The sequence below is a fragment of the Phoxinus phoxinus genome, assembly GCF_949152265.1.
Source record: "Phoxinus phoxinus genome assembly, chromosome: 21".
Lineage (NCBI taxonomy): Eukaryota > Metazoa > Chordata > Actinopteri > Cypriniformes > Leuciscidae > Phoxinus > Phoxinus phoxinus.
The window spans coordinates 28,454,327-28,481,381 of record NC_136896.1 but is presented as its reverse complement, the minus strand read 5'-3'; the positions used below and the strand labels follow the sequence as shown (position 1 = coordinate 28,481,381).

The window sequence follows — 27,055 nt, the reverse complement described above, 5'->3', positions numbered from 1 at the left end:
GAGTAACCAGAGACGTTATCCATGAAATGAAAAATGTATTTAGCTTTTAACTTGTAATGATGTAAAAATGTATTTTATTCTATGTTTTTATCTTTAGTATAAGTGTATCATACATTTATCCATATTCTCATCATAATGTCTCAAAAGCCTGTTTTCTTGATATGAAAATTAGACGCTCAGCCCAATTCTAGAACTCTGCAAGAAGTGAAGATGAAAGTGGTGGGGGATAAGGAGTGTAGCTGCAGTTTTCAAGACTCCCCATATTTGGACATCACTCCGACAATGATCTGTGCTGAAGGGGAGACGGGAAACGAAGCATGTTTCGTAAGTTACAACAGGTTATGCCACAATATTGTTGAATTCTTGATTGTAATTTAAGGGTTTGGTTAAATTAAAACTATCCCTGGTGCAATTGCTCCATTAGTGCAGGTCATTTGAATAAATGCTGCCACAAGTTCTTCTAAAAAGAAACTAAAGCAACCCTGCGTTTTTGTTGTTGTTTTTTGGTGCTATCTATCTAATGCACGGCTTTGAAGTAGTTCCAGGATGACCATATTGCATACTTGTTATATAAAACATGTATTATCATCATATTACTTAAATCTTTCTTCATAAAAATATTTAATGGTATGAATTAAAATGTCTTATTTTCATTTTGTTAGGGAGATTCTGGCGTTTCATTACAGTGTAAGCAGGATTCTGTATGGATCTTAACTGGTGTCTTACATAGTATTTATGGGACATCTTGCTTCACTGGAATTACACCTGACAGTTATGCTAGAGTATCCGAATTCCAAAACTGGATCGTAAAGAATGTTAATGGATCAGACATTGGATTTGGGACTTTTAAGTCTGATGGTGAAGATAAGGACAGCAGCTTCTTGTGCAATAGAAAAGGTAAGAGTGAAAACGGGGAACAATTATTAGTAACCTGCGGCCGGTTGCACCAGCTGTGCGTAAGTTACAACTTAGCCATTTGACGAAAGTGGACACAAAGTTACAACTTATGTAGTACTAAATATTTGCTTTAGCACCATTAAACTTATTTAAAATATAAACAAAATATTAAATATTAACGGAAGCCTCCTACTGTCATGGTGCTGTATGGGGCAAATAAGGAGTTCACAAAGTCGAAGAGAGCCAAACAATAGCAGTTTTTTCCAGAAGATGAAGGTTCACATGCGCACAAACAATACCGGACACTAGACAGAACACAGGCAGGAACCTAAATACACAGTGATGATTAACAAACTACTAGCAGCTGTGATGAAAGTGATTAGTGTCCATGGTGACAGATCAGTGGCGGGAAACACAGACAGGGAAACACATGTGAGGAATCATTGAGGGTAAACGTTGTATTATGCAACTATGCATTACTTTACATAGAGCTTTTGACCTATTAGCCACGTTCTGCATTTAAAACAAATTTTTTATTTTTTATTTAACCTTTATTTAACCAGGTAGGCACATAGAGGACTCATTCTCATTAAAAACGGCGACCTGGCCAAGATAAAGCATCATGGTGCAGACAACATAAGTTACACATAAAAGACAAGACAGTGTAGTACAGGTTACAAATAGTTGTTCAGTCGAAGCACATCATACAAAAATAAATCAAAATACAATAACTAGACAATTCCTAGGAATCAGTGCTTAAGAACGTACTAGGTAAATAAACTATATAAAAATAAAGTGTAGTTTGCATTAATAACAAGTAACAGTACAGAGAGAGAAAATGATAAATAATAATTGCTCTAGTTTACACAGGAGAAAAATGATGATGCTAACATGAGCAATGGTGTGACAGTAGGTTAGTTATCAATCGTTTAAAAGTGGACAACGGAACAATAGATTCAAGCCTTAAAGTTTTTTGGAATTCGTTCCAATCATTTCCGGCAGAAAACTGAAAAGAAAAACGGCCGAAGGAAGTGCGGGCATTGGTAGTGGTTAATGAGATGAACCTACTTGAGCGCAAATTGTACAACCAAAAAAGTACAGAGATAGTTATGAACAAGCTAGTTAGTAGATACTAAGCCTCTAGTGTGGACTTTACATTCCAATTTAAGTAAGAACTTATGAATGGCTGGTGTGACCCTACCCTGGTTCTATAAGTTAATGTAATAGCGATTATCAAATAAAAATTAACATTACTTTTAAAGCTTTTATTAAGCTTGGGTAGTGTTTATTTATAAATATACATTTGTAACATTAAAAGTTGTAGAAATGAAAGAGATAGTTCATCATGATCATCATCATCAAAAAAAGTCATAATTGACTCATGTTTATTAATATTGTATGACTTTTTTCTCCTGTCTCCTGTGAAACACAAAATAAGGTATTTTAAAAAAATATTTTTTTTTTTTGCCCAATCCAGTTTTTTTTTTTTTTTTTTACCCAATTTATTTCCTGGCAGACTGATTAAACCTGTACACCCCAATCCCTGGAAACTGTAGTAGCCAGTTAACAAAAATGTCCAATTTCAGCCAGTTTATGCCAGTTTTGAGAGCAGTGTATTAGGTCCTTGGACATGCTGTCAGAGGCTGGGACAAAGTGACACATAACAATATGTGACAGTACATTTGCTACATAGTAATCGCTGAATTATGTTATGAATCACTGGGGTTTTTTCTGTTTTTGTAATATTTTATATATTACAGATATTTTCTACCCATTTGGAAACCGAGACATAAAGAATCCCTCTCAAGATGATGGAAGCTCTCCAGTATTATCCTTGGAAAAACCCTTTGTATATTTTGGACGTGTCTATCGACAGACTTATGTAAGAACATTGTCTTCATAAATTATATGTATGTGTATATGTACATTACATTCAGAAAGATTTCAATTCATTCCATACCCCACAATGACAAAGCAAAAAAAAAAAAAAACAATGAGAAAGCAAAATTTATTTAAAGAACACACTGAAATATCACACTGACATAATTATTCAGAGCCTTAACTAAAGCACCTTTGACAGCGACTAAATCCTCAAATCTTTCTGGGTGTGATGCAACAAGCTTCACACACGTGGAATTGGGGATGAATTTAGTAAAAGTTATTGTTCTCGTTGTTTTGACCCCTTGTAACATTGTATTTTAATAAATAAGGTTGTTATGACAACAACATTTTACATACCAGTGAAATTTCACAATTCTCAATTCCATTTTTTTATACCACAACAAAATCTGCTAGGTAATATAAAGTTACAACATTTTTAAAGACAAGTATACAGTCAGTAATAAAAGAACGAATTAACAAATTATAAGCGATAGCACAAATACAGTAAATATAATAGATCAATGATACAAATTGAATAAACAGCGTTTTAAAGGGGACCTATTAAGCTCCTTTTTACAAGATGTAATATAAGTCTCAGATGTTCCTAGAATATGTCTTAATATGTCTCAAAATACCCCAAATATCATTTATGATCCAAAATCTAAAACATATTTTTTGGTTTTGATTATCATCTCTATCGTGGTCACGCTCACATGACATTGCCGTTCTTCATCGTCATGGAAGTTTATTATCTGCATGCGTTTTAAAGCCATATCAGTCTAAACTTCTGATATGGTTCTCTAAGCGTACACACTCAAAGCACATGCACAGAAAGCTGGCTGTCAGATGGCACATCCCGTGAATATTAAACTAATTTCTCTTTCACGTCTTGTTGCTCTTAAACTGCCAAATACACACAAGGTTATGTCTAACAAAGTTCACATAAACACAGTCTGTTATGACGTAAATGGCAGGGAAAGAAATCACATGTGTATATTCGATTTATGTATTAAAGTGAAAGCAACATAATATACCTACTGCTGTATATGCTGTTAATATGAATCAAACATCAAAAGAAAAACAGAAAATCACTCACTGCTCTTGACTGAATAACTTAATAAGAATACATTTCCATAGCGACAATGACCTTCTTGTCACTTTGTGTTGTAGGATTATTTCTGAAACGTGAGATCCACACAAGACGCTTCCAGTCCAGTACTGCATTTATCCCTTTATTTGTCACAGTTCCGATGCCAAAACACATTATAAATAAAATAAGTAAAAGTAGAAGGAAATATGGAACCGCTCGTCTGGAGAGACTGTTTATGATTTATGGGGATTATAAAAAGTGGATTTGGATTTGAGTGGATTTGTACCATTATAGGCTGATTGTTTACACATGTGGATACACATCTGTGTTCAAACACCTTATAAAAGTAAATTTTGCATAATAGGTCCACATTAAGATTATCTGGTACTGTAGGTCTAACAGTAGTATTTAGATAAGAATTACTACAGAATTTGAATGGTTTAAAAGCACTAAAATTAATGATTGGCTGATCAGAGGATGCGGATCATCCACAGAAACCCAGATAGCGTGATCATATACTGTAACTCTAGCCAAAGAACATCAGAAAAAATTTAATATTTTTCATTAAATATTTTTTTAATGTTTTTATGTTAAACAGAAAACATTACTTGCTAAAATTTATTTAGTAATTAGACAAAATTATAATTTCACAACTACACACACACACTTTTTTTTATAAAACAGGTCATGCATTGATAATTTGAAAGAAAACAAACTTTTTAAGAGTTTCAGTCCCTGTTTTATACTGCCAAATCTCTTTATAACATGGTTTTATCTCTGCTTCAGGTTAATAACAACGGGCATTTGACATTCGATGGGCCTCTTCGTGATTATTTACCGTCGCAAGTCAACAGAGACATCATTGCTCCACTGTGGACAGACATGGACAACACTGTCACTGGAAACATCTCCTATCGTCAGGTCACCAGAGGCGGACTCTTACTAGCAGCCTCAAACAACATAAACCAGTATTTTCCCAGTCTGAACTTCACTGCCTCATGGCTACTCATTGCCACTTGGGATAAAGTACCATACTTTAACAACTCACGATCGGTAAGCTAGCCTATTTGTTAATGTAAAATACATTTTTGCAATTTGTGTTCCAAGCACTATTCAAGTAATTTGATGGGATATATTGATATAATTCCAATTTCTTCTGGTGTCTCTAATGCTGGGGACACACTTAACGACTATCTGAAACATTCTAAGACTGAACTGAACACACTGTGGTGGGAGGAGTAGACGACAGACACAGTGGGAGTGGTGTCATTTATTAAATAAAATAAACATAAAATGTCCAAAAATGGGGAAATAAAGTGTTCAAATAAAAGGGGATCTGGTGTCTTCGTTGTGCCAGAGAATCGTGAAGGAAGGGTAGTGAAGAGATGGGATGGGTCCAGGTAAGGGGGTGGTGTCCGGCGGTCGCACTCGCTTCTCTCTCTCCTTGGTCTGAGGCACGAGGGGGCGGCGGCTTCGGCATCGCGGCTAGTCCTATAGGCCCCGACAACGGAGGGGAATAGCAGCCCGGCATCCTAGCCTGTCAGCGGCATCACGCGTGTTCTCCGTTCGGACCGCGGGTCCGGCGTCTCACAGCTCCGTCGGCGCAGGAATCTTTCGGCGCTCCCTTCCTTGACCCACGAGGACACCAGTGTGCGTGCACAAGGAAGAAACCGGTCTCTCTAGAAGAGGCGCGCTCCAAATTTAACAGCGGCGATGATGAGGCTTCATTCTCGTCAGGTGTGCCTCATGTGCCCTGTTCTGTTCATGTTTCCTGTGCGTTTGAGGCTTTTATCAAATTGTGCCGAAAAACGGTTCATAACTCAGTTTTTAACTCAATGTGCATTTGCGACATCTGGTGGTCAGACTTGTTTTCTCCACCATATCTAACAAATCATCTCAGAGCACAGGATATACGGTTTGAAAAAGTATCTGACATGCAAGAGTGGAATCAATCTGGGATCAATACAGTTCTATGTAATCTGATCTAATTTCTCATCTAAATGAATTTGTGTCAATGAGACCACATCTCGTGCCATGTTTACCTGGTCAACGGATTCACATATTGAAATATGTGATTATAATTAATAATTGACGTGAGTAGTTGAAAAAATATTTTGGGTGAGCTGTTGGGTTACTGTAATTGTCTGTTCGGGGTGTGGTCGATTTTTTTCTTCTTTCAGGACCAGACTTAAATTTACCTGGGTGTCCAATCGACACCCAATCGTTTACACTTAATAATATTTATACTCTAGCTCTACGTCTAGTCTACAGTCGACACTTAATAATCTTTATACTCTAGCACTGCATCTACAGTCGACAACTGGCTTCGAGTCAGACAACGTCTGCGCAGCATTAACCAGACGAATAGGAGCATGGCAAAAGTGACATGATACATTACATAATTTTCCTACAATTTGATTGGTTCTTCATATGCAAACCCTTCTGTTACTAGGTAGAAGCAAACGTCTCGGTTACATATGTAACCCTCGTTCCCTGAGTAGGGAACGGAGACGTTACGCTGTGACGACAAATGGGGTTTCGCTTAGAAAGCCTATCATCTTCGAGAATTTAAAAACGAACCAATGGCAAAGAAATGCCATGGTTCTGCGGAATTTGCCTTACCTCGTGGGTATATAAGGAAGTACGCTGGCAACATGCAGATATGTTTCTTCGCTGAGGAGCCGAGACTTAACTGCTTTCCAGCGGTACAGCGGAAGTGGCAGGGAGTCTTCCAGTGCCCTGCGTAAGTCTGAGCTCCCTGTCGTGAGACTAGCACGGACGAAGGACTCCTACTTGACACAGGAATACCAAAGTACACTGGGAAGCATGTCTCAGTGGAAATATGCAATTAGTGCCTGCACAAAGTGGAGGGGGGACTTACAGAATACACATATGACCCGGAGGGGGGCTGCATATGGAAAAACACTAGGGTGTCCAGCCCGCAGGGTGGAATGTTTCAACCCCAGGGGTGGCAAGGTGACTTGCCAAGGTAAAGACACATGCTCAGAGAGGCTTACAGTGAAAATACACATGTGGCCCAGAGGGGGAACCATGCACATGGCGGCACCTAGCCAATCTCCAAACGGGGCTTATCAGGCTCACCTGAGGAGAATATCGCACGTATCCAGTCCGTGGAGTGGAATGGCAAGCAAGCGAAGACAGCTGAGTAGGTCCTAGTACCAGCTGGTTGAAGCGAGTACATGAGTGGACACTGGCTCCACTCGGAGATTGTAGAATCTCGCGAACGTGTTGGGTGTCGCCCAGCATGCAGCTCTGCAGATGTCTGTTAGCGAAGCGCCATGCGCTAGAGCCCAAGAGGAACCACACACCGAGTGCAGTGGGCCTTCACACCAAGGGGGCATGGTCAACCTTGCTGCTGGTATGCCAAAGCAATGGCGTCCACTATCCAGTCAGACAACCTTTGCTTGGAGAGAGCCTTTCCCTTCAGCTTCGCACCATAAGAGACAAAGACCTGGTCTGAGGTCCTGAAACACTGCGTTCTGTCTACGTAAGCACGGAGGGCACGTACTGGACAGAGCAGTGCCAAGGCTGGGTCTGCCTCCTCCAGGGGCAGAGCTTGCAGGTTCACCACCTGGTCTCGAAAGAGAGTGGACTCTTGAGAGTGAAAGAGATCACGTGAAAATAGGCCGCTCCGAATTCCAGGTACGCTTTGTCAACGAAAAATGCCTGCAGGTCCCCTACCCTCTTAATGGAGGCCAATGCAACCAGGAGCGCTGTCTTAATTGACAGGAACCTAAGCTCCACTGATTGCAGAGGCTCAAAGGGAGCACTCTGCAGGGCAGTTAAAACCACTGAGAAGTCCCAAGAGGGAACGAGAGGAGGGCGAGGAGGATTCAGTCTCCTCGCTCCTCTCAGGAAGCTGATGACCAGGTTGTGCTTTCCCACAGACTTACCTTCGACTGCGTCGTGATGTGCAGCGATAGAGGCAACATACACTTTCAAGCTGGAGGGAGACTTTCTTGCAGGAAGGAAAGCACGACACTGATCGGGCAATTTCTGGGGTCTTCTCGGCGAGAAGAGCACCAGTTGACGAAGAGGTTCCACTTCAACGCGTAGGCATGTCTCGTGGACGATGCTCTAGCGGAAGTGATGGTAGCCACCCATCCAGGAGCCACACGTGGAGGTTCCAAAGATTGGGACGAGGGTGCCATAGGGTGCCCCGTCTCTGAGAAAGGAGGTCCTTCCTCAGAGGAATTGGCCAGGGAGGTTCTGCTTCAGGATTTTTCGGAGAACCAGGTCCGGGTGGGCCAATGAGGCGCAACCAAAATGACCTGCTCTTCGTCCTCCCTGATCTTGCACAGGGTCCATGCAAGAAGGATTTTTTGGGAACAATGAAGTAGGGGCTGTAGAAGCCGGACTTCAATTCGACTGGAGGGAGAGTCTCGATCGCACCCTTCGCCAGTTAGGGTGGCGACCTCCGCTCTCATGACAGGGGCATTGCCACCGACTATAGTGAAGTGGATTCCGAAGCGAGGAGGAGACCGTGCGAACTGAATCGCATAGCCGAGCCTGATGGATCGGGCGACCCAGCGGGACAGGTTGGGAAGCTCTAGCCAGGCTCCCAAAAACTGTGACAGCGGGGTAATGCGAACCACAGACGTCCCCTCGGTGGTGGAGCGAAGCGGAATGACCGGCCCGTGGGTGGGTGGGTGGCATAGCGGCCCGGGGGCGAGCAGCGGGGAGGGGAGAACAAAAGATCCCACCGGGGGAAGGAGTGGCCATGCTACCACCTCCTGGAAAGAACTGGACACCATCTCTGAGCAGCCCGTCCCAGGAGCGCCGCTTAGCCTGGCGTTTAGCGGGGCACAGGGCTGGGGCGCCTACCTGCGGCTTCCTCCACGACGCGGCCCGGGTGAGGATATGGGGGTGTCAAGGAACCGGGTCCGCTCGGCGTCCCGCATATCAGCCAGGTTCAGCCAAAGGTGACGCTCCTGGAACACGTTAGTGGACATCACCAGACCCAGACCAACTTTCGTCGCCCGGAGAGAGAGGTCAGTGGAGGCACGCAGCTCATCAAAGAGCCCTGGGTCTGTCCTGCCCTCGTGCATGTCCCTGAGCATCTGGGCCTGGTAGACCTGCAGAATGGCCATGGCATGCAATGAGGCGGCTGCCTGTCCCGCAGCTCTATAGGATTTCGCCACCAGGGTAGACGAAAACCTACAAGCTTTGGATGGGTGCTTAGGGTCACCACAAGAGGAAGCGCTCTGAGGACTAGGGTTGAGTATTGGTTGGGTTTTATCCGATACCAGTACCTACTCTGTATTTTTTAAACGTTCCGGTGCTTAAACGGTTCTTGAACCGGTACTTAAGAAAACAAAACCACACACACTTTGTCAAAAAAATAATACCCTTTTATTTACAGGGCCAAACTGGACACAATATTAACTTAAATATTTTCTGATTTCTGATTAAATGAAAAATTGCGCCGTTTAATAGGCCACTGATGTAAAACACTTAAGTTAAGATCAACATTTTGTCTTCGCATATTATGACTTTTACTTTAGGCAGAGAAATATCTGACACTGAGCAGAAATATTTAACACACACAGTATAGCCTCGTAGGCCTATAAAGAAGTTTTGGAACTTTGTTAAAACATTTTGCACACGTTGTCACACTCGCTGTTGAATGGCAACGGTGTTTGCTAGCCTACTTGATATGCAAGATTTGCAGTTGGCATTAAAATAGGCCTACTAGACTTACCCGAAGAGGAACGGCTGCTGTTATCATCATCTGTGATGTTGCAACCCGATCACACTAAATGCGTCTCTATAGCACGCAGTGTGTTTATTGTGTAATTTATACGCGAAATTTTGTTTTTATGTGCATAGGATACGCATGGGTTGGTTAGGGTAGGTTTAGTAGTGGTGTGGGGTGCGTGTGTATTATACGTTTGGGTGGCATTAGTGGTGTGGGATGCGTGTGTATTACACGCAATGAAGTGTGTATCAAATGCACGCGAAAACTGCATATCATATGCACGTAAAAACTAATTTTCGCGTATAAATTGCACGATAAACACTGCGTGCTATAGAGACACTGGCAGTCTGCTGAACTTGAACTTTCGTCAAGCGTGTCAGAGGTTCTGTGTTCTAAACTTCTAATCCGCATTCCGTACAGTTTTTTTCCTCATCAAAACCGATTGTGCTCATCAGTGGTTGTATATCAAGCAGGGACACGTTTGTGTGCAGTATATTTTGTGATTTCACCGGAACAAATAGAGAGTCTCCGCAACGGATTGAAGCGCGCGTCCGAGTGAAGACAGTGCGGTGTGCACGAGGTGAAAACACTGTATCCGCGCCACTTATTGCAGCGGCAACGAGCACTTTGATCACTTGATTTAAAAAACACATTTCAGCGCTAGATCATCTCTTATTTAACAAACAAACGAAATGAATGCTCTGCTGGTTAACTGGAGATGTTTTATTTATATGTATTGGAAAACTCGTGCCGCAAGCGAGATGTTTTATAGGGGGCGGTAAAAAAAAATCAGGCACAGAAATTTTCGTTCTTATTCGGTCTGGTTCCTACCGTTTACGTCGCTGCTTTAGCGTGATCAACGCCCAAACACGCAAAGTAGCGATTGTGCCCATCAGAATCTGACACAGTCCGACCGCAACCAGAAGTGCACGGATGAGTTATCTTTAAAAAGACATGCAAAGCTCTTTTGTGAGTGGAAAACTCCTCGGATGCTGAAGCGACCAGGGAGAAACACATATACAGGCAGATCACTGCACAGATCAGCAGGCAATGTGAGCTCGCTCGAAATCGCCATCACACCAACATATAAAGAGTTGCTCGTCTCGAATAGTGAGTGTAGGAAAACTCAGAGATGGCTTGTGGAGTGAAGAATAAATTTGGCTCTGAAGCGAAAACATATCTGCATGTTGCCACTTGCCAGCGTACTTCCTTATATACCCACGAGGTAAAGGCAAGTGCACACTACAGGATTTTAAAACGTTGGGCTGAACTGTGCAGTTCACACTACATGACTTGCTCTTTGTGAAATCAGGAGTGTTCAAGTTGTTGAGCTGTTCACACGACACAACGTGATTGATCCGCAACAGGAGGTAACTCACTACACGAGGTGACAACAACTCTGTCAGCCAACGATTCTATCTTGTCTACAAAACCACGTTTTATCACGAAGAAATCACGCGATAAAACGAACCGGAAATGACGCAATACAGCACGCGCGCCACTACCCAGCGAAGAAGAACACAAGTGCACAACACGCGAGTCTTTGTTTGAATATGGACGTCAGAAAGAAATTAGTGCTGCAAACTGTTTGCGCGATGATTTGCTCTAAAAAAAGAAAAAAAAAATCCCATATACAGTATATAAACGGTATTTTCCCAGTGACCTCAACCCATGCCTTGCTCTGATTGGCTGTAGCTCATGGCATCACATGTGGTTGAGTCGTGCGACAGCTCCAGATATCTAGCATGCTAGATATTTTTCTGGGCTCGGCGACGCGTCCGCGAGGCGTCTGCGAGCGTCTTTGATGCGTTGTTGGCTCTTTCATACTAACAGATTGGCGAGCGTTCATCGGCCGCTAATCCCCCGCGATTTGCACGCGATAACAACCCGACCTGTCGGCGAGCTCAACGATTTGCAAATCGGGCTTAAATCGGGCTTAAAATCCTGTAGTGTGAACTAGGCATAAGGTGGAGTTACGCTATGCATATTCCGCAGACCCATGGCATTTCTTTGCCATTGGCTCATTTTTAAATTCTCGAATATGATAGGCTTTCTAAACGAAACCCCATTCGTCGTCACGACGTAACTCGTAGTGACTACGAAAGGGAACTCTGGTTTCTTGAGTTTATACATTTATACAGGTGAAACGCGAAAAATTTGAATGTCGTGCAAAAGTTAATTTATTTCACTAATTCAACTTATAAGGTGAAACTAATATATTATATAGACTCATTACATGCTAAGTGAGATATTTCAAGCCTTTATTTGTTATAATTTTTATGATTATGGCTTACAGCTTATGAAAACCTTTTCACAATATTCTAATTTTGAATTTGGGGTTTTCATAAACTGTAAACCAAAATAATCTAAATTATAAGAAATTAAGGCTTGAAGACGCCAGCTATAAAACATGATTAAATGCAATAGAGGTGTGCCGTGCATTCAGTTTCTGTCTGGTGTTGAGGTTACAGTTGTCTCAACTTGATCTCCTACTGACAGCCTTCGAAGTGACAGGATTAATCATTCCCCTTTTATGCATCAGGTGGGTTTTTTTTTTTAATCAGCTGTCCCGAAGCTTCAAATGTCAACCATCACGTGGTATTGTCATTTCGATACAAGCATCAATACAGTGTGTGAATAGTGTACAAAAGTGCTTTGAAAACTGCGTCGGAGCATTGGAGCCCCGGTATCAACCTTCCCATCACTAGTTCCTTGTGCTTTGTTTCATGATTCCTGCTTCTATGTATTTCGTTTCATTGGTTTATTAAACTCCAAATGCAAAATTTCATGGGCGAAATTCAGTCATTCCAATAGGATTAGGAATAGAAATGAGAATTCACTCATTTTCAAGTTGGTCATGCAACAGAAAGCTTATTGGTTTGAATATTACTTGTGTGTGAGCAGTGAATCGCTACAGTACTGACAATAGACAGTCAACCATTTCGCCTACAAATTTCACTGAATTGTTGCTTCGAAAATTTGTGTAAAAGAACGGAAAGCTTTTTATGAAGATTAAAGCACAAATTGGGAAGATAAATATTAAGGCACTGTTAAAGGACAAGTTCGGTATTTTACACTTAAAGCCTTGTTTACAGATCGTATCTGATGAAATAGAACGGTTAAGATTAAAATTTGGACACATGCTCCTGTCCCGAGAATTTTAGCAAAATAAACCTAAAATTCTCGGGACAGGAGCATGTGTCCAAACTTTAATCTTAACAGTTCTCTTACGTAGAGTTCTCTCGTACTGCGTCGAAGAACGCTACGGGAAAGATATTTCTTTGTCGAGATTGAAGCCAAAAATTAATCCTTAATTTTGTAATATTGTAAAAAGCTTTTCTGAAGCATACAACCTAGGCGGAGCAATACAGCTCACCCATTGGCTGCTCTGCCAGAAAAGCACAGCCTATGCGAGGCCAGGACGCTGACCAATGAGGACGCTTCGCGCCCTTCTGCGTCACCTCCCGCCCAAACAGGCGTGGCCTAGGCCTATAAATACGAGCATAGCTGTCTAACACGCCGATTTTCTTAAATTCACGAAGCTGCACGCATCGTTGGATTGGATTCGAGCCGCCACAGCCGTTTGGAACAAGCACCTCAGCAGGACGCGCCTCTTACCTGAAGCCGCTGGTCATCGCCGCCTTCAGCCGCCGTTCCCTGCTGCGCTTCTCCGGCGTGGAATATCCTTTACATTATGTGTGTGTGTTTTGTGTGTGTGTTCGCCGTCGCGTCACACAGTTTTTCCACACTAAAAGAGCCGAGCGTCTTTTTCAAGATGTCTCGCACCTCCTGTGGCTCGTGTAGAGCCCCGCTCAGCGACGGGGACCACGTGCTTGTGTTTCCTGCCTGTGAGTATCACGCAGCTTCAGCTCTCGTCGATGGCGGCTGCCATCACTGTGATTTGATGCCTACGGTGACTCTGCGGACTCGCCTGGCGTTCATTTACTGAAGCTGCACCCTTTTCCGCCCGCTGTAGTGCCGCGCCGTGAAAAGCGCCGTGCTCAGCGGAGCCCGGAACCTCCCTTCACCACGAGATGCTCGCCGCTGCTGCCGCTAGCTTCTCCGCCCGCTTCGCTCGACTCTCTGACCGACGGACAAGGGCCGCTGTGTGCCGCCGCTTCCGTCATGGATGAGGAAGATGAAGCCGTGTCTGTGAAGGACGACTGCTGTTCTCTCCTCGCTTCGGGTAGCGAGGGATGGGCGAGCTCCGAGGATCTCCCCTCCCCCGCCGCTCGTGAGCGTCGACGGAGAAAGACCAGCATCGATGCGCTTACCGGCTGGATGGCTGCTTTTCTGCAGAGGAACGTACGTTACCGTCCTCACGACCCGCGCCTTTTTCTTCCTGAATTCACGAGGAAATCGCGGAGTCCCGGAAAGCCCCGTTTTCAGCCAGGATGCGCATTTCTGCTTCAAGGAAAGCTACAGTGTTAAAATCCCGCCGCGGCCGGATTTCACTAAAATGTCTCGCTCGCACAGTCCCAACATTCGCGACCGTGCCAGTGTATTTTGCAGTCACCAAATCGGCATCAATGCCCGTTTGCCTGCACACAGACGCCGTTTTCACGACGCCCCAGGTAAATCTGAAAATGTATTTACTGGTGTCCCGGCCACGGCCGATGGTGTAATGTGTGTATCCGTAATGCCCACGACCTAGTGCCCATTCGTACACACAAGCACAGCCCTACACAATACAGGGCTTGCACACATAAAATCGACCCGTGTCGGTTGTGCTTCACATGTAAGTTAGTGAACGTGCCCGCTTTTCAGTGCCCACAATCACTACACACTGCATGTCCCGTGGTTTCTGTAAAAACGAAACGAATGCACGGTCAGTCGGTTCTGATAGACAGTACTCTCTGTGCTACACGGTGTCCCGGCCACAGCCGATGATGTAATGTGTGTATCCGTAATGCCCACGACCTAGTGCCCATTCGTACACACAAGCACAGCCCTACACATACAGGGTTTGCACACTTAAATCGACTCATTTCGATTGTGCATTATATGTAGTGAGCGTGCCCGTTTTCAGGCGCCCACAATCACTACAAACTACATGTCACACGGTTTCTATGAAACGAAACCAATGCACGGTCAGTCAGTTCTAATAGACAGTACTTCCCAGTGCTATAAATGTACCCGCGTTCACGCACCCACATTTATTCTCAAACATGCCGAGCCGTACGGGGCTCGCACCGCGCGCTCTCTCTTTCACCTGAGAGAGCTGAGAGCGCGCGCGGGCTGCCCGCTCGATTAAGCGCGCCCCCGCATCACGCTGCAATGGCGCCCATGTTACAGCACACGACTGGTCTCGTGTCGCCGCCATTTCGCGACCAGAGCCCGGTTTTTCAACCCGTGCAAGCACAGCCCTGAACAACGCAGGGTCTGCACACATAAAATCGGCTCATGCCGATTGTGTTTTACATGTAGTGAGCGTGACCCACTGCCAAGTGCCCACAACCACTACACACTGCACGTTCCGCGGTTTTCTGTAAAAACGAAACTAACGAACGGTCAGTCAGTACACAAAAACAGTGTTCCCGGTGTTATAAATGTGCCCGCCACCAAGCGCCCACGTTTATTCACAAACATCACGAGCCCTACGGGACTCGTCCCGCGCGCTCTCTCTCGACACAGAGAGCTGAGCGCGCGCGGGATGCATACTGTGTTAAACATGCCCCCCGCCTCACACGCCACGGCGTCCATGTCACAGCACACGGTTGCTCTCGTGTCGCCGCCATTTCGCGACCAGGGCCCAGATTACATTCAACCCCTAGTCACACGTGCAGATGCATGGGAATGACTTCCCGGGGTCTCAGAATGGGTGCTAGAGACTATAAAAAGAGGCTATTCGCTACAGTTTCATCGACGCCCTCCCCGTTTCACGGAGAAAGTCGAAACTACGGTGAAAACAGAAGTAGCACATCTACTTCGAGCCGAAATAGCGAAGCTATTGAGCAAAGGGGCCATAGAGCCTTTATCTCAAGCTCAGAGCGAAGGGGGTCTGTACAGCAGATATTTTCTGGAACCGAAAAAGACGGGGGTCTCAGACCCATTTTAGATCTCAGGCATCTGAACAAAGCGCTGACAAAGCGAAAGTTCAGAATGCTCACGACCAGAGCTTTCCTCGCGCAGATTCGCCGAGGAGACTGGTTTATGGCAATAGATCTGAAAGACGCGTATTTTCATACAAATTGCGTCACGTCACAGGCGATTTTTGAGATTCGCCTTCGGGGGCCAGGCATATCAGTACACAGTCCTGCCATTCGGCCTGTCTCTAGCACCTCGTACATTTACAGTGTGCATGGACGCGGCGCTGGCACCTCTGAGACTCCGCGGCATTCGAATTCTGAATTATTTGGACGATTGGCTGATTCTAGCTCAATCACCTTCAGAACGCATCCGCCACAAGACCCTAATTCTCGATCACCTCGAGTGCTTAGGTCTGAGAGTCAATTGGGAGAAAAGTTCACTGTTTCCCAGTCAAAGGATCTCCTTTTTAGGACTGGATCTGAACTCACTGTCTATGACAGCACAGCTGTCATCACAGCGCAGGCAAAATACCCTGCAAATGGCGAAATCCTTCCTCAGCGGCCACATAGTGCCACTCAGGAGATTTCAGAAAATGCTGGGCCTCATGGCCTCAGCCTCTACAGTGCTGCAGTTGGGCCTGCTGCGCATGCGCCCACTACAGTTCTGGTTGAGAGCGCGCGTACCGCGCCGAGCATGGTTACACGGTCGTTATCGCCTCAAGGTCACTCAGGAATGCATTTCAGCCCTGACACCATGGAGAGCGTCAGACTGGTACCGGTCAGGTGTAAGCCTGGGGACTTCCTCGAGCCTGAAGGTGGTGTCCACGGACGCGTCCACCTCAGGCTGGGGAGCACTGCTCGACGGCAGTCCGCTCTTTGGCCAGTGGTCAGAGCGAGCCGAACTACCGCACATAAACTGCCTGGAAATGATGGCAGTGGACTTTGCGCTGAGGCGCTTCTGTCCCCGGATAAAAGGACACCACGTCCTGGTCCGCTCGGACAACATGTCGGTAGTAGCCTACATAAACCGCCAGGGTGGCGTGAGATCCCGGAACCTATTCAGGTTAGCGGAACGCATACTGGTGTGGGCCCAGCACAACCTGCGCTCGTTAAGAGCAATGCACGTGCCAGGCCACTTGAACGTAGGCCCGGACAGACTCTCACGGAACAACGTTCCTACGGGAGAGTGGTCCCTACACACACAGACAGTGCGTCTGCTGTGGAAAACGTTCGGCAGAGCGGAAATAGACCTGTTTGCAAACCAGGAAAACGCTCATTGCCCAGAATTCTTTTCGAAGAGCGCGAACGCGCTGGCCAGAGTCTGGCCCCGCCGCCCGCTCTATGCTTTTCCTCCTGTCTCACTCCTGCCTCAAGTGCTGGAGCGTATCAAGGAGAGCGGATGCTCAGTACTGCTAGTTGCTCCATTCTGGACGAATCAGACCTGGTTCCCAGCTTTGATGCGACTGAAAAGTACTGCCCCGTGGCCGATTCCAGTGAGGAGAGACCTCCTCTCACAGGCCAAGGGCGCGATTCTGCATCCTCACCCCGAGCTTTGGTCCCTACACATATGGGCCATAATCGGGTACCCGCTAACCTCCCAAGAGGAGTGTTAGACACGATCGAACAAGCTAGGGCTCCGTCTACTAGACGGCTCTACGCTTCCAAATGGTCGGTGTTCTCTGGATGGTGTTCAGATCAAGGTCTGTCACCACTTCAGTGTGGAGAACCGGAGATTCTCTCCTTCTTGCAAGAGCTATTGGATAAGGGAAGAACCCCATCCACGCTCAAAGTCTATGTGGCTGCCATATCAGCGTTCGTTAATCCAACGCTTGGCCGTTCACTAGGCAGGAACGACCTGGTGGTCCGCTTCCTGAGAGGCGCCAGGAGGTTAAACCCTCCAAGGCCTCCTTCAGTCCCCGTTTGGGACCTTTCTACAGTGTTGAACGCTATGAAAGGGGCCCCTTTCGAGCCTATTCACTCAGTTGACATGAAACACCTGTCTCTCAAGACCGTGTTTCTTTTGGCTCTCGCTTCAGTGAAGCGTGTGGGAGACTTGCAAGCGCTCTCAGTGAGAGCTTCTTGTATGGAGTTCGGGCCAAACGACTCTATAGTCGTATTGAAACCGAAGCATGGGTACGTGCCTAAGTCCCTCAACACACCGTTCAGGGCTCAGGTCATCTCCCTGTCGGCCATGCCGGCCTCAGAGGACGGAAATAGCTCCCTTTGCCCGGTCAGGGCATTAAGAGCTTACGTGTCCCGCTCCGCTGTTTTTCGACAGACGGAGCAGCTCTTTGTTTCGTTCAGCGGGCACTCCAAGGGACGAGCCGCAACGAAACAGAGTCTATCTCGATGGGTAGTGGACGCCATTGCGCTAGCCTACGCATCTAGAGGCTTGGAATGCCCTTTGGGCATCAGAGCACATTCCACGAGAGGCATGGCCTCTTCATGGGCTTGGTATAGCGGAATCTCGTTACATGATATCTGTATGGCGGCAGGCTGGGCCTCCCCGTCTACATTTATTAGGTTCTATAACCTAGAGGTTCCTGCGTTGCAGGCTAAACTGCTCTCGGTCTAGAAGACTATGTATAAGTGTTCCTGCCCCGCGCTGCGGCCCAGGTCACTTCAATGGTAATATGTACAAGTGCTCCTGCCCCGCGCTGCGGCCCAGGTCACTTCAATGTTTAAGCATCACTCACTGACAATGTGTCCCATGAGCATGCTATTACCCTTCATATATATCTATATTTACATATATATGCTATTATGCCTTAAGAGGCACTACTATAAGGGATGATGCTATTTTAGCCGCTCTCCCTATACTTCTTGGGGTAGGCGCTTGTATACCAGGGCGCGCGCGCCCTTAGGTGTCTGTGTCGATCCAAGAACACGCACGGCGGTTTGCATAGGGTTCCCGTAGCGTTCTTCGACGCAGTACGAGAGAACTCTACGTAAGAGAACGTACTCGGTTACTAACGTAACCTCGGTTCTCTCTAGGAGAGGGAACGAGTACTGCGTCTCATGCCGTGCGTGTCCACGCTGCGTCGCTTCATTGACGAAAATCGGCGTGTTAGACAGCTATGCTCGTATTTATAGGCCTAGGCCACGCCTGTTTGGGCGGGAGGTGACGCAGAAGGGCGTGAAGCGTCCTCATTGGTCAGCGTCCTGGCCTCGCATAGGCTGTGCTTTTCTGGCAGAGCAGCCAATGGGTGAGCTGTATTGCTCCGCCTAGGTTGTATGCTTCAGAAAAGCGTTTTACAATATTACAAAATTAAGGATTAATTTTTGGCTTCAATCTCGACAAAGAAATATCTTTCCCGTAGCGTTCTTCGACGCAGTACTCGTTCCCTCTCCTAGAGAGAACCGAGGTTACGTTAGTAACCGAGTACGTTCTATTTCATCAGATACGATCTGTAAACAGGGCTTTAAGTGTAAAATACCGAACTTGTCCTTTAAGGCACTGCAGAATTAATCAAACATAAAAACACAATTACTCTCTGTCTATGAGCTATTATAATAATTTTCAGATAAAATCAGATAAAAAGAGCACGCGATGCTTTGCGAGTTTGCGTGATTGTAGGCTAGCTATGAAGCATAACAAATAAAGTTTTTCCAAGGGTAGTTGAAGTAAACCTATGGCAAACAGCGCCATCTAGTGGCGAAGAATGATTAACTTTAGACATGACAATAACTAATATACAGTCAATATCCTAGTAATATGCAGAGGCGGACAGAGTAGCTACACAGCTTCATTACTTGAGTAAAAGTACAGATACCCCTTGCTAAATTTTACTCAAGTACAAGTACTACAGTCAGATGTCTACTCAAGTAAAAGTACTGAAGTACTTGTTTTTAAAAGTACTTGAGTATCAAGAGTACAAGAGTACATTTTCTAAATATTGCATTACTACTGCCACAGTGCTTACATTTATGTACAGAAACGTCCTACATGGAGTTATGAAAAATGTTAATGTTAATACCTTGGAGAATGTAAAAGGAATTGAAAGTAAAATCAAGTAATTTTCATATTTTTACCATGTTACTTTATTTAACATTTTGCACTTGCCCACAAGGCAATAGCACAATAGCAACGCTCTGACATACCTCTACTAGAGTTTTAATGGATTTTTTGCACCCACATTTGAACTAACAATTGTGTGTACATGTGAGTTTCTCTGTTTTTTCATCAATCAAATCAATAAACCTAAACCAGCAAAGAAGGCAATATAGCAATGTTCTGACACACCTCTGAAAGGTGATTGCTGATAGGCTGTCCCAATCAGTGGCGCCTGCACAATCCAGTCACGTTTGAGAAGGAAACAACAAATTGAGGGTTTCCGAGATTTTTTTTTTTGAAGAAGAAGTAGTAACAGTTACTCAGTACTCACGGTTATGGATAGAAATGTAGTGGAGTAAAGAGTACAATATTTGCCTCTCAAATGTACTTGAGTAAAGTCATGAGTACTCCCCAAAAATGATACTCGAGTAAAGTAGAGATCCCTCAAAATTTTACTTAAGTACTGTACTCAAGTAAATGTACTCCGTTACTGTCCGGCTCTGGTAATATGCATGCTAATAAGCAACTATTTTATAGTGTGAAACTTAAACTTAAGTGTTACCAGTTTTTCTTTGAATTAGCATGCACTTTTAAAACATAAATGCTTATTCATCTCTCAATCATCATTGTATTGTATTTCATGTTTTGCCCCTATAAAAACTAAAGAGATTTTATCATAAAATTAAGCATTTAAAATATAATCTTAATAAGACATAATTGGCAGATATAGGGTGACAACTGATATTTATATGCATTTTATGTAAGTAAATCTGTTACACTGTTATGAATATCTCATTGATTTACATTACAAGCTATAAAAAATTTCATCATAATTTTTGGCCATATAATATAAAAACTGCATATTTTTGCTCAGTTTTTTTCCCTCCTCCAATGTGAGCTTCATATTCTCACTAAATCCTTCTACTTTATAGAGCCATAAATGCCTGATGTATCAAATATGATGCTGAACAAAAAACATGCAATTTTTATATATATATTTTTTTTAATAATCTGTCTAAAGGATCTGTTTATGATAAAGCACATAAATGGGAAGATTAATTGCTTTTAGTAAAGGCACTGCAGAATAAATCAAGCATATAGAATTACTCTGTCTATGAGATTTTAGGATAATTTTCTGTTTCTGTAACAGAGTTCATCTTTTCAAGTTGTTTTGGTGTCTGGTGGCTCTCTGTCTTTTGTCATGATGAACTACGGGAATATCTCCTCTACGGATCAACGGTTTCAGGTTAGAAAGAATTCTCTGAACTCTGGCACTAAGATAATACTAGAAAACTTGTAAAGATCTTATATGGCAAAGTCTTTTTGATGATGATTGATTTTTGTTTACTCAGGCTGGCTATGACACAATAGACTCAACAAATTATTTTTCAATCCCTGTGGCTGATGAAGATAAGCTGTCCAACTCCAGCAATGTCAATGTGACGGGACGCTGGGTATTCCGTGTTGATAGCGGGCCTAAGGAGGGTAACGTCACTGTTTAATAGAAAAAATATGATAAATAGCCATGAAATATAACATGAAAGAAAAATGTAGGAATTATACATCTTCAAACACTCATTATGGTACTATTGGGAATATTAGGAATATTCTACCCATATGGAGATGTAGAGGATGTGAAAAACCCACAGTCGGATGATGGAAGTTCTCCTCCGATCCCCTTGCGGCGGCAATTTGTGTACTTCGGTCATGTATATGGCAACATTTTTGTAAGAAGCATTCATTAACATTCATTAATGTACCATAAAGATGATGTTAATTGAAAATCCAGATAACATATTTTGATCCTATAGGTGAATAATAACGGAGACCTGACCTTCGATGAGCCACTTTCCCAGTGGATTCCCGATTATTTTCCTGCATACTCGACTAGAGACATCATCGCTCCACTGTGGACAGACATTAACATTACACGCAAAGGAAACATCTCTTACCGACAAGTAACAGATGGGCATCTCTTGAATCGGGCTTCAAGAGACATAAACAAATGTTTTCCCAACTTGAACTTCTCTGCCTCGTGGGTTTTTATCGCTACATGGGATAAAGTACCGTACCTTAGAAACGGAGAGGCAGTAAGTTTCTTTCAATTAGTATGCACTTTCAAAACTTGAATGTTTATTTGTCTCTCAATCATCATTGTAGGCTACTGCATTGCATTATATGTTTTGCCCCCCAAAAAACTACAGAGATTTGATCATAAAACATAAGTATTTAAATCTCATCTTACTAAGACATAATTAGGAGATATTGTCATGAAACACCAGACACAGAGGGATCCAAGTGCATCGTGAGTTTATTACAGGGTAGTCAGACAGGCAGGGGTCACAAACAGCAAACACAGCATAGGAGACAAGGCAATACTCAGAGTCCGATAACCAGGCGAGAAGACAGAGGCAGGCGGCAGACGAAACGGAATCCAGGAAACAGGCGATGGGTCAGATACTCGGATAGGACTAGACTCGGAAAAGCTTGGTGATGTCCACAACAGTAAAACAAGACTTTGCAAGGGGTAATAGTGTGAGTGGGGTATAAATGTGTGTGGAGCTGTGAGTGGAACTAGATGCAGGTGAGAGGGTGATCAGTGGCAACAGGTGTGTGAGAAATCAGTCCAGGGTGTGTGCGTGAACAGTCCAAGGGAAGGTAGTGCAGAGGTGGAGCGCCCTCTCGTGGCACTTGAGGGCAATCCAGCCGAACATAGTCACAGATATAGAGTGGAAACTAATATTTATATGCATTTTATGTACCGTAAGTAGTCTGTATGCTGTTCATCATACTTTTTTGGCCATATAATATAAAATCAGCAACTGCTCCAAACTGCATATTTTTTGCTCAGTTTTTTTTCCCTCCTCCAATGTGAGCTTCATATTCTCACTAAATCCTTCTACTGTATAGAGCCATAAATGCTGAACAAAAAACATGCAATTTCTATTTTTATATACAATTTTTTTATATAATCTGTCTAAAGGCTCTGTTTACAGAATGATAATTAAAGCACATAAATGGGAAGAAGAATTGCTTTTAGTAAAGGCACTGCAGAATAAATCAAGCATAAAGAATTACTCTGTCTATGAGATTTTAGGATAATTTTCTGTTTCTGTAACAGAGTTCATCTTTTCAAGTTGTTTTGGTCTCTGGTGGCTCTCTGTCTTTTGTCATGATGAACTACGGGAATATCTCCTCTACGGATCAACGGTTTCAGGTTAGAAAGAATTCTCTGAACTCTGGCACTAAGATAATACTAGAAAACTTGTAAAGATCTTATATGGCAAAGTCTTTTTGATGATGATTGATTTTTGTTTACTCAGGCTGGCTATGACACAATAGACTCAACAAATTATTTTTCAATCCCTGTGGCTGATGAAGATAAGCTGTCCAACTCCAGCAATGTCAATGTGACGGGACGCTGGGTATTCCGTGTTGATAGCGGGCCTAAGGAGGGTAACGTCACTGTTTAATAGAAAAAATATGATAAATAGCCATGAAATATAACATGAAAGAAAAATGTAGGAATTATACATCTTCAAACACTCATTATGGTACTATTGGGAATATTAGGAATATTCTACCCATATGGAGATGTAGAGGATGTGAAAAACCCACAGTCGGATGATGGAAGTTCTCCACCGATCCCCTTGCGGCGGCAATTTGTGTACTTCGGTCATGTATATGGCAAAATATTTGTAAGAAGCATTCATTAATGACATTCATTAATGTACCATAAAGATTATGTTAATTGAAAATCCAGATAACATATTTTGATCCTATAGGTGAATAATAACGGAGACCTGACCTTCGATGGGCCACTTTCCCAGTGGATTCCCGATTATTTTCCTGCATACTCGACTAGAGACATCATCGCTCCACTGTGGACAGACATTAACATTACACGCAAAGGAAACATCTCTTACCGACAAGTAACAGATGGGCATCTCTTGAATCGGGCTTCAAGAGACATAAACAAATGTTTTCCTAACTTGAACTTCTCTGCCTCATGGGTTTTTATCGCTACATGGGATAAAGTACCGTATAATGGAATGAGAGAAGCAGTACGTTTTTCTTTCAATTAGTATGCACATTTATTGCATAGTATTTATATTGAACTAAATGTATGGCATATCCAGAATGAAGCTTGTATTAATGAGGAACTTCTGGTCTCTTCCAGGAGTCAACCTTCCAGGTGGTTTTGGTGTCTGGAAAAAACATGTCGTTTACACTCATGCATTATGATGATATCACCTCCACCTCACCTGTAGAGGTAAAGCAGTGGAAAATGCGTTAATAGTTTATGATCTTTTGTAATGCGAAATGTTTTTTAATTTAATGGAGTTTTGTTTCTTTGTGTTTTCTTCATTAACAGTCCGGCTATGACACAAATTACTCTACTAATTTCTTTTCAATTCCTGTTTCTGACATCGCAAATTTGTCATACACAAGCAATGTCAACGTCACGGGTAGATGGGTATTTCGTGTTGACAATTCATCAGAAAAAAATGGTAAATATGTTATATATTTACATAATATGTCAATATTAAGACACGTCTTAATGAAATGTGCCATTTACCTCAATTCAAGATGTCTAATTTTATAATGTTGGCTCAAAACATGCATTTATTTGTTTCTTTAAATAGTGTGTGTAACAGAGTTACTGTATAAGCATAACATCTGCCTCTGTTCTGCTTTGCAGGGTTTTGTGACAGAACGAACCTTCAAGGTAAATTAATTTTAAATTCACAATTTGGTTTCTAGTTAAATATAGTAAAATAATTGATACCTCTGTCTTTGGTTAAATCATTGTGCAAATGACATATCTATAGCAGAATGTATCAATCTGGCTTGTGCCCCCTCAGATTTCTGAGGCAGCTGAATTTTGAATGCAACTTCCAAAACAACAAAAAATGCAACAATTGTTTTACCTTTAATAATTTTATTTATTTATTATTGTTGGTGAAATATATCAATGCTGAAAATTCATCAACTTTTTGTGAGATTCGCTGTTTTGAATCTTTTGAATTTACATGATTTGTGCAGAAGTTTTTCCATCCAAAATTATTAATTGATACTTAACTAATTGATAATTAACTCAATCAATCACTTAATATCTTTACCAATTTACCAACTTATCAAGTTTTATCAATTAGTTGATTTTCATTATTTATTCAGATATTTAGTATATATATGTTTATAGCCATCTTGTGTGAAAGTGCCTTTTGCTTGTCTGCTTGAATATGGCAGCACAGTCTCGGGAATTAAAAATATTGATCAATATTTTATGTGGGGTTGGGAAAGATAACTTTTTAACCATGCTTTTTTTTTGAGAATTTTGCTTAAATAATGATACAAAGTGTAAAAATTTAATGAGGACTTAAACGTGGGTCTTCATCAAATGAGGAGCATGACGCTGTCTACTGCAGTGCTGCTTGAGAAGTTTGAGAAAAATCACATTGTGTCTTTTGTGTTTGTGTCAGATAATCCTCCCAGTGCTCAGGTGTGTGGGAGAACCACATTTACCAGCAGCAACAGCAGGATAGTGGGAGGTCAGAACGCTTCAGCTGGACGCTGGCCGTGGCAGGCTAGCCTTCTTCGGTATGGTAGTCACTTCTGTGGAGGTTCTCTCATCAACAAACAGTGGGTGCTGACCGCTGCACACTGTGTTGATAGGTAAACTCATTCAACTAAATACTTCAGCTTTCATAGATGCTTTGAGTAGAGTATAGGGTTGTAACCGTACACAGAATTCACGGTTCGGTATGTACCTCAGCATTGGGGTCACAGTTCGATACGAGTCCAGTACAACAGGAAAAAGCAACAAATCGCCAATTCTTGGTTTCTTTTCATTTATTTTGAATAGATAATAGTGCAAATTACAGTTTATTCCAAATAGCAGCATTTAGTCCCCCTGAGGTGGTTGCTACAGTACAGCCTCCTTTAGTGTATTAAGCACTAAGCAGTAAACAGATACTCTTGCATATGTCACCCATGACACAAATCAGCACAATGTCAAATTATTTTGTTTCATGTTTTGTCAAACATTGTGCTTTTGTAAAATAAAGAAAACAAACAAACAGGATGCCGCTTACTGCTATCTCGGTTTCTTATCTGTGAATTTTGTTGTGAGCTTCCCAAAAATTAATCGAAACTCAGCGTGTGTTATGATTCCTGTCTAGTGTTCCTCTTGTCCTGTGTGGACTTTTGTCATTCCTGTCCTGTGCCATGTTTTGTAGTCCTTTGTAGTTTTTCTTGTTTATTTGTCTCCCCAGGTGGTTTTAATTAGCCACGCCCCCTTGTTATCATGTTTAGCTTGTTTGCCTGTGTATTTAAGCCCTGTCTCTAGTTTCAGTCTTTGTGAGTTCTTGATGTTGTATGTTGGTTGTTCTGTTCCCGAGTACTCCCTAGTCTGTCTTTGTCAAGTTTTGAGTTTGTTTAAATAAAGTGTGCTGCACGTGGATCCTGCTTCTGCTTCAACCTCAGCGTTACAGAACTCCTCACCAAAATGAATCTAGCAGCGACGATCATGCGTCTCCGTCAAGGAAAATGTTCTATTGAAGGAGTATGTGAGAGACTTTATCGAACTGGCAAATTTGACTTTGATGGACTCTGTATGCCTCATGATTTTTTTCTAGATGGGGGCTATCTGAGCCGCTCGGTTCAACCATGCGTCTGCACAATCCTCATTGGACTTTAGAATTATATATTGACTTGGCCCTGCAACTGAGCGGCTCAACTTTTACTGTGGGTTTGGTGGACAAGGAGCGCCGCAACCCCACAGTACCCGCCAAGTCTGAGCCTCTTCACGTCACAACTGCCGACCCAGAGACTGTTCACGTCAAGTCTGCCAAGCCAGAGACTCCGGACAAGATGGCCTGGAAGATGACCACACCAGCCCCGCTCCACAACCAGAGACTATCATCCACCACTGACAGCGACCGATACCCTTGAGTTGTCTGTGCTCACCTCAGACAGTGGAGACTGGCTAGCCACGATAGACAAGCCCGTACCAAGTATAAGGACGGAGAGTGTCATCGCCACGGAGCCTGGATTACAAACAGAGTCTGACCGGGTGCGTGAGCCGGCACCCTTGTGTGTTGCAGAAGAAGTATTTGTGCAGATTGAGGGTGAGAAGGAAACCACCGCTCACAGTACTACCACTGTGGATGAGATGCCCATGGACTCCGGCAATTATTATTATGAGGAACTGAAGGACATTTTTGCGGAGAGCCTCATAGACTGGTTTGGTGAGGTGATTCCCGTTTTGCCTGTATCTCCACCACCCCCAGTATCAGTTAGCTGTGTCCGAAACCGTTCACTCGTTCACTAATCCCTATTTAGTGTATGGCATTTAGTGTGCACTATATCTGCAAAGGGCAAAT

At 43.4% G+C, this 27,055-nt stretch overlaps 1 protein-coding gene across 1 annotated transcript in view; it reads left to right on the top strand.

Moving 5' to 3' along the window:
• Positions 1–27,055, top strand: part of LOC306989203 (uncharacterized protein) — a 45,698-nt gene that overhangs the window by 11,568 nt on the left and 7,075 nt on the right. The window contains exons 6-21 of the mRNA XM_079594646.1: positions 173–324; positions 663–897; positions 2,658–2,779; positions 4,655–4,921; positions 20,821–20,916; positions 21,023–21,155; positions 21,273–21,397; positions 21,482–21,760; positions 22,792–22,887; positions 22,994–23,126; positions 23,244–23,368; positions 23,456–23,734; positions 23,851–23,943; positions 24,046–24,181; positions 24,373–24,399; positions 25,154–25,346. Of these exons, the coding sequence (XP_079450772.1) occupies positions 173–324; positions 663–897; positions 2,658–2,779; positions 4,655–4,921; positions 20,821–20,916; positions 21,023–21,155; positions 21,273–21,397; positions 21,482–21,760; positions 22,792–22,887; positions 22,994–23,126; positions 23,244–23,368; positions 23,456–23,734; positions 23,851–23,943; positions 24,046–24,181; positions 24,373–24,399; positions 25,154–25,346 (2,491 nt within the window). The remainder of the gene's footprint in view (positions 1–172; positions 325–662; positions 898–2,657; positions 2,780–4,654; positions 4,922–20,820; positions 20,917–21,022; positions 21,156–21,272; positions 21,398–21,481; positions 21,761–22,791; positions 22,888–22,993; positions 23,127–23,243; positions 23,369–23,455; positions 23,735–23,850; positions 23,944–24,045; positions 24,182–24,372; positions 24,400–25,153; positions 25,347–27,055) is intronic.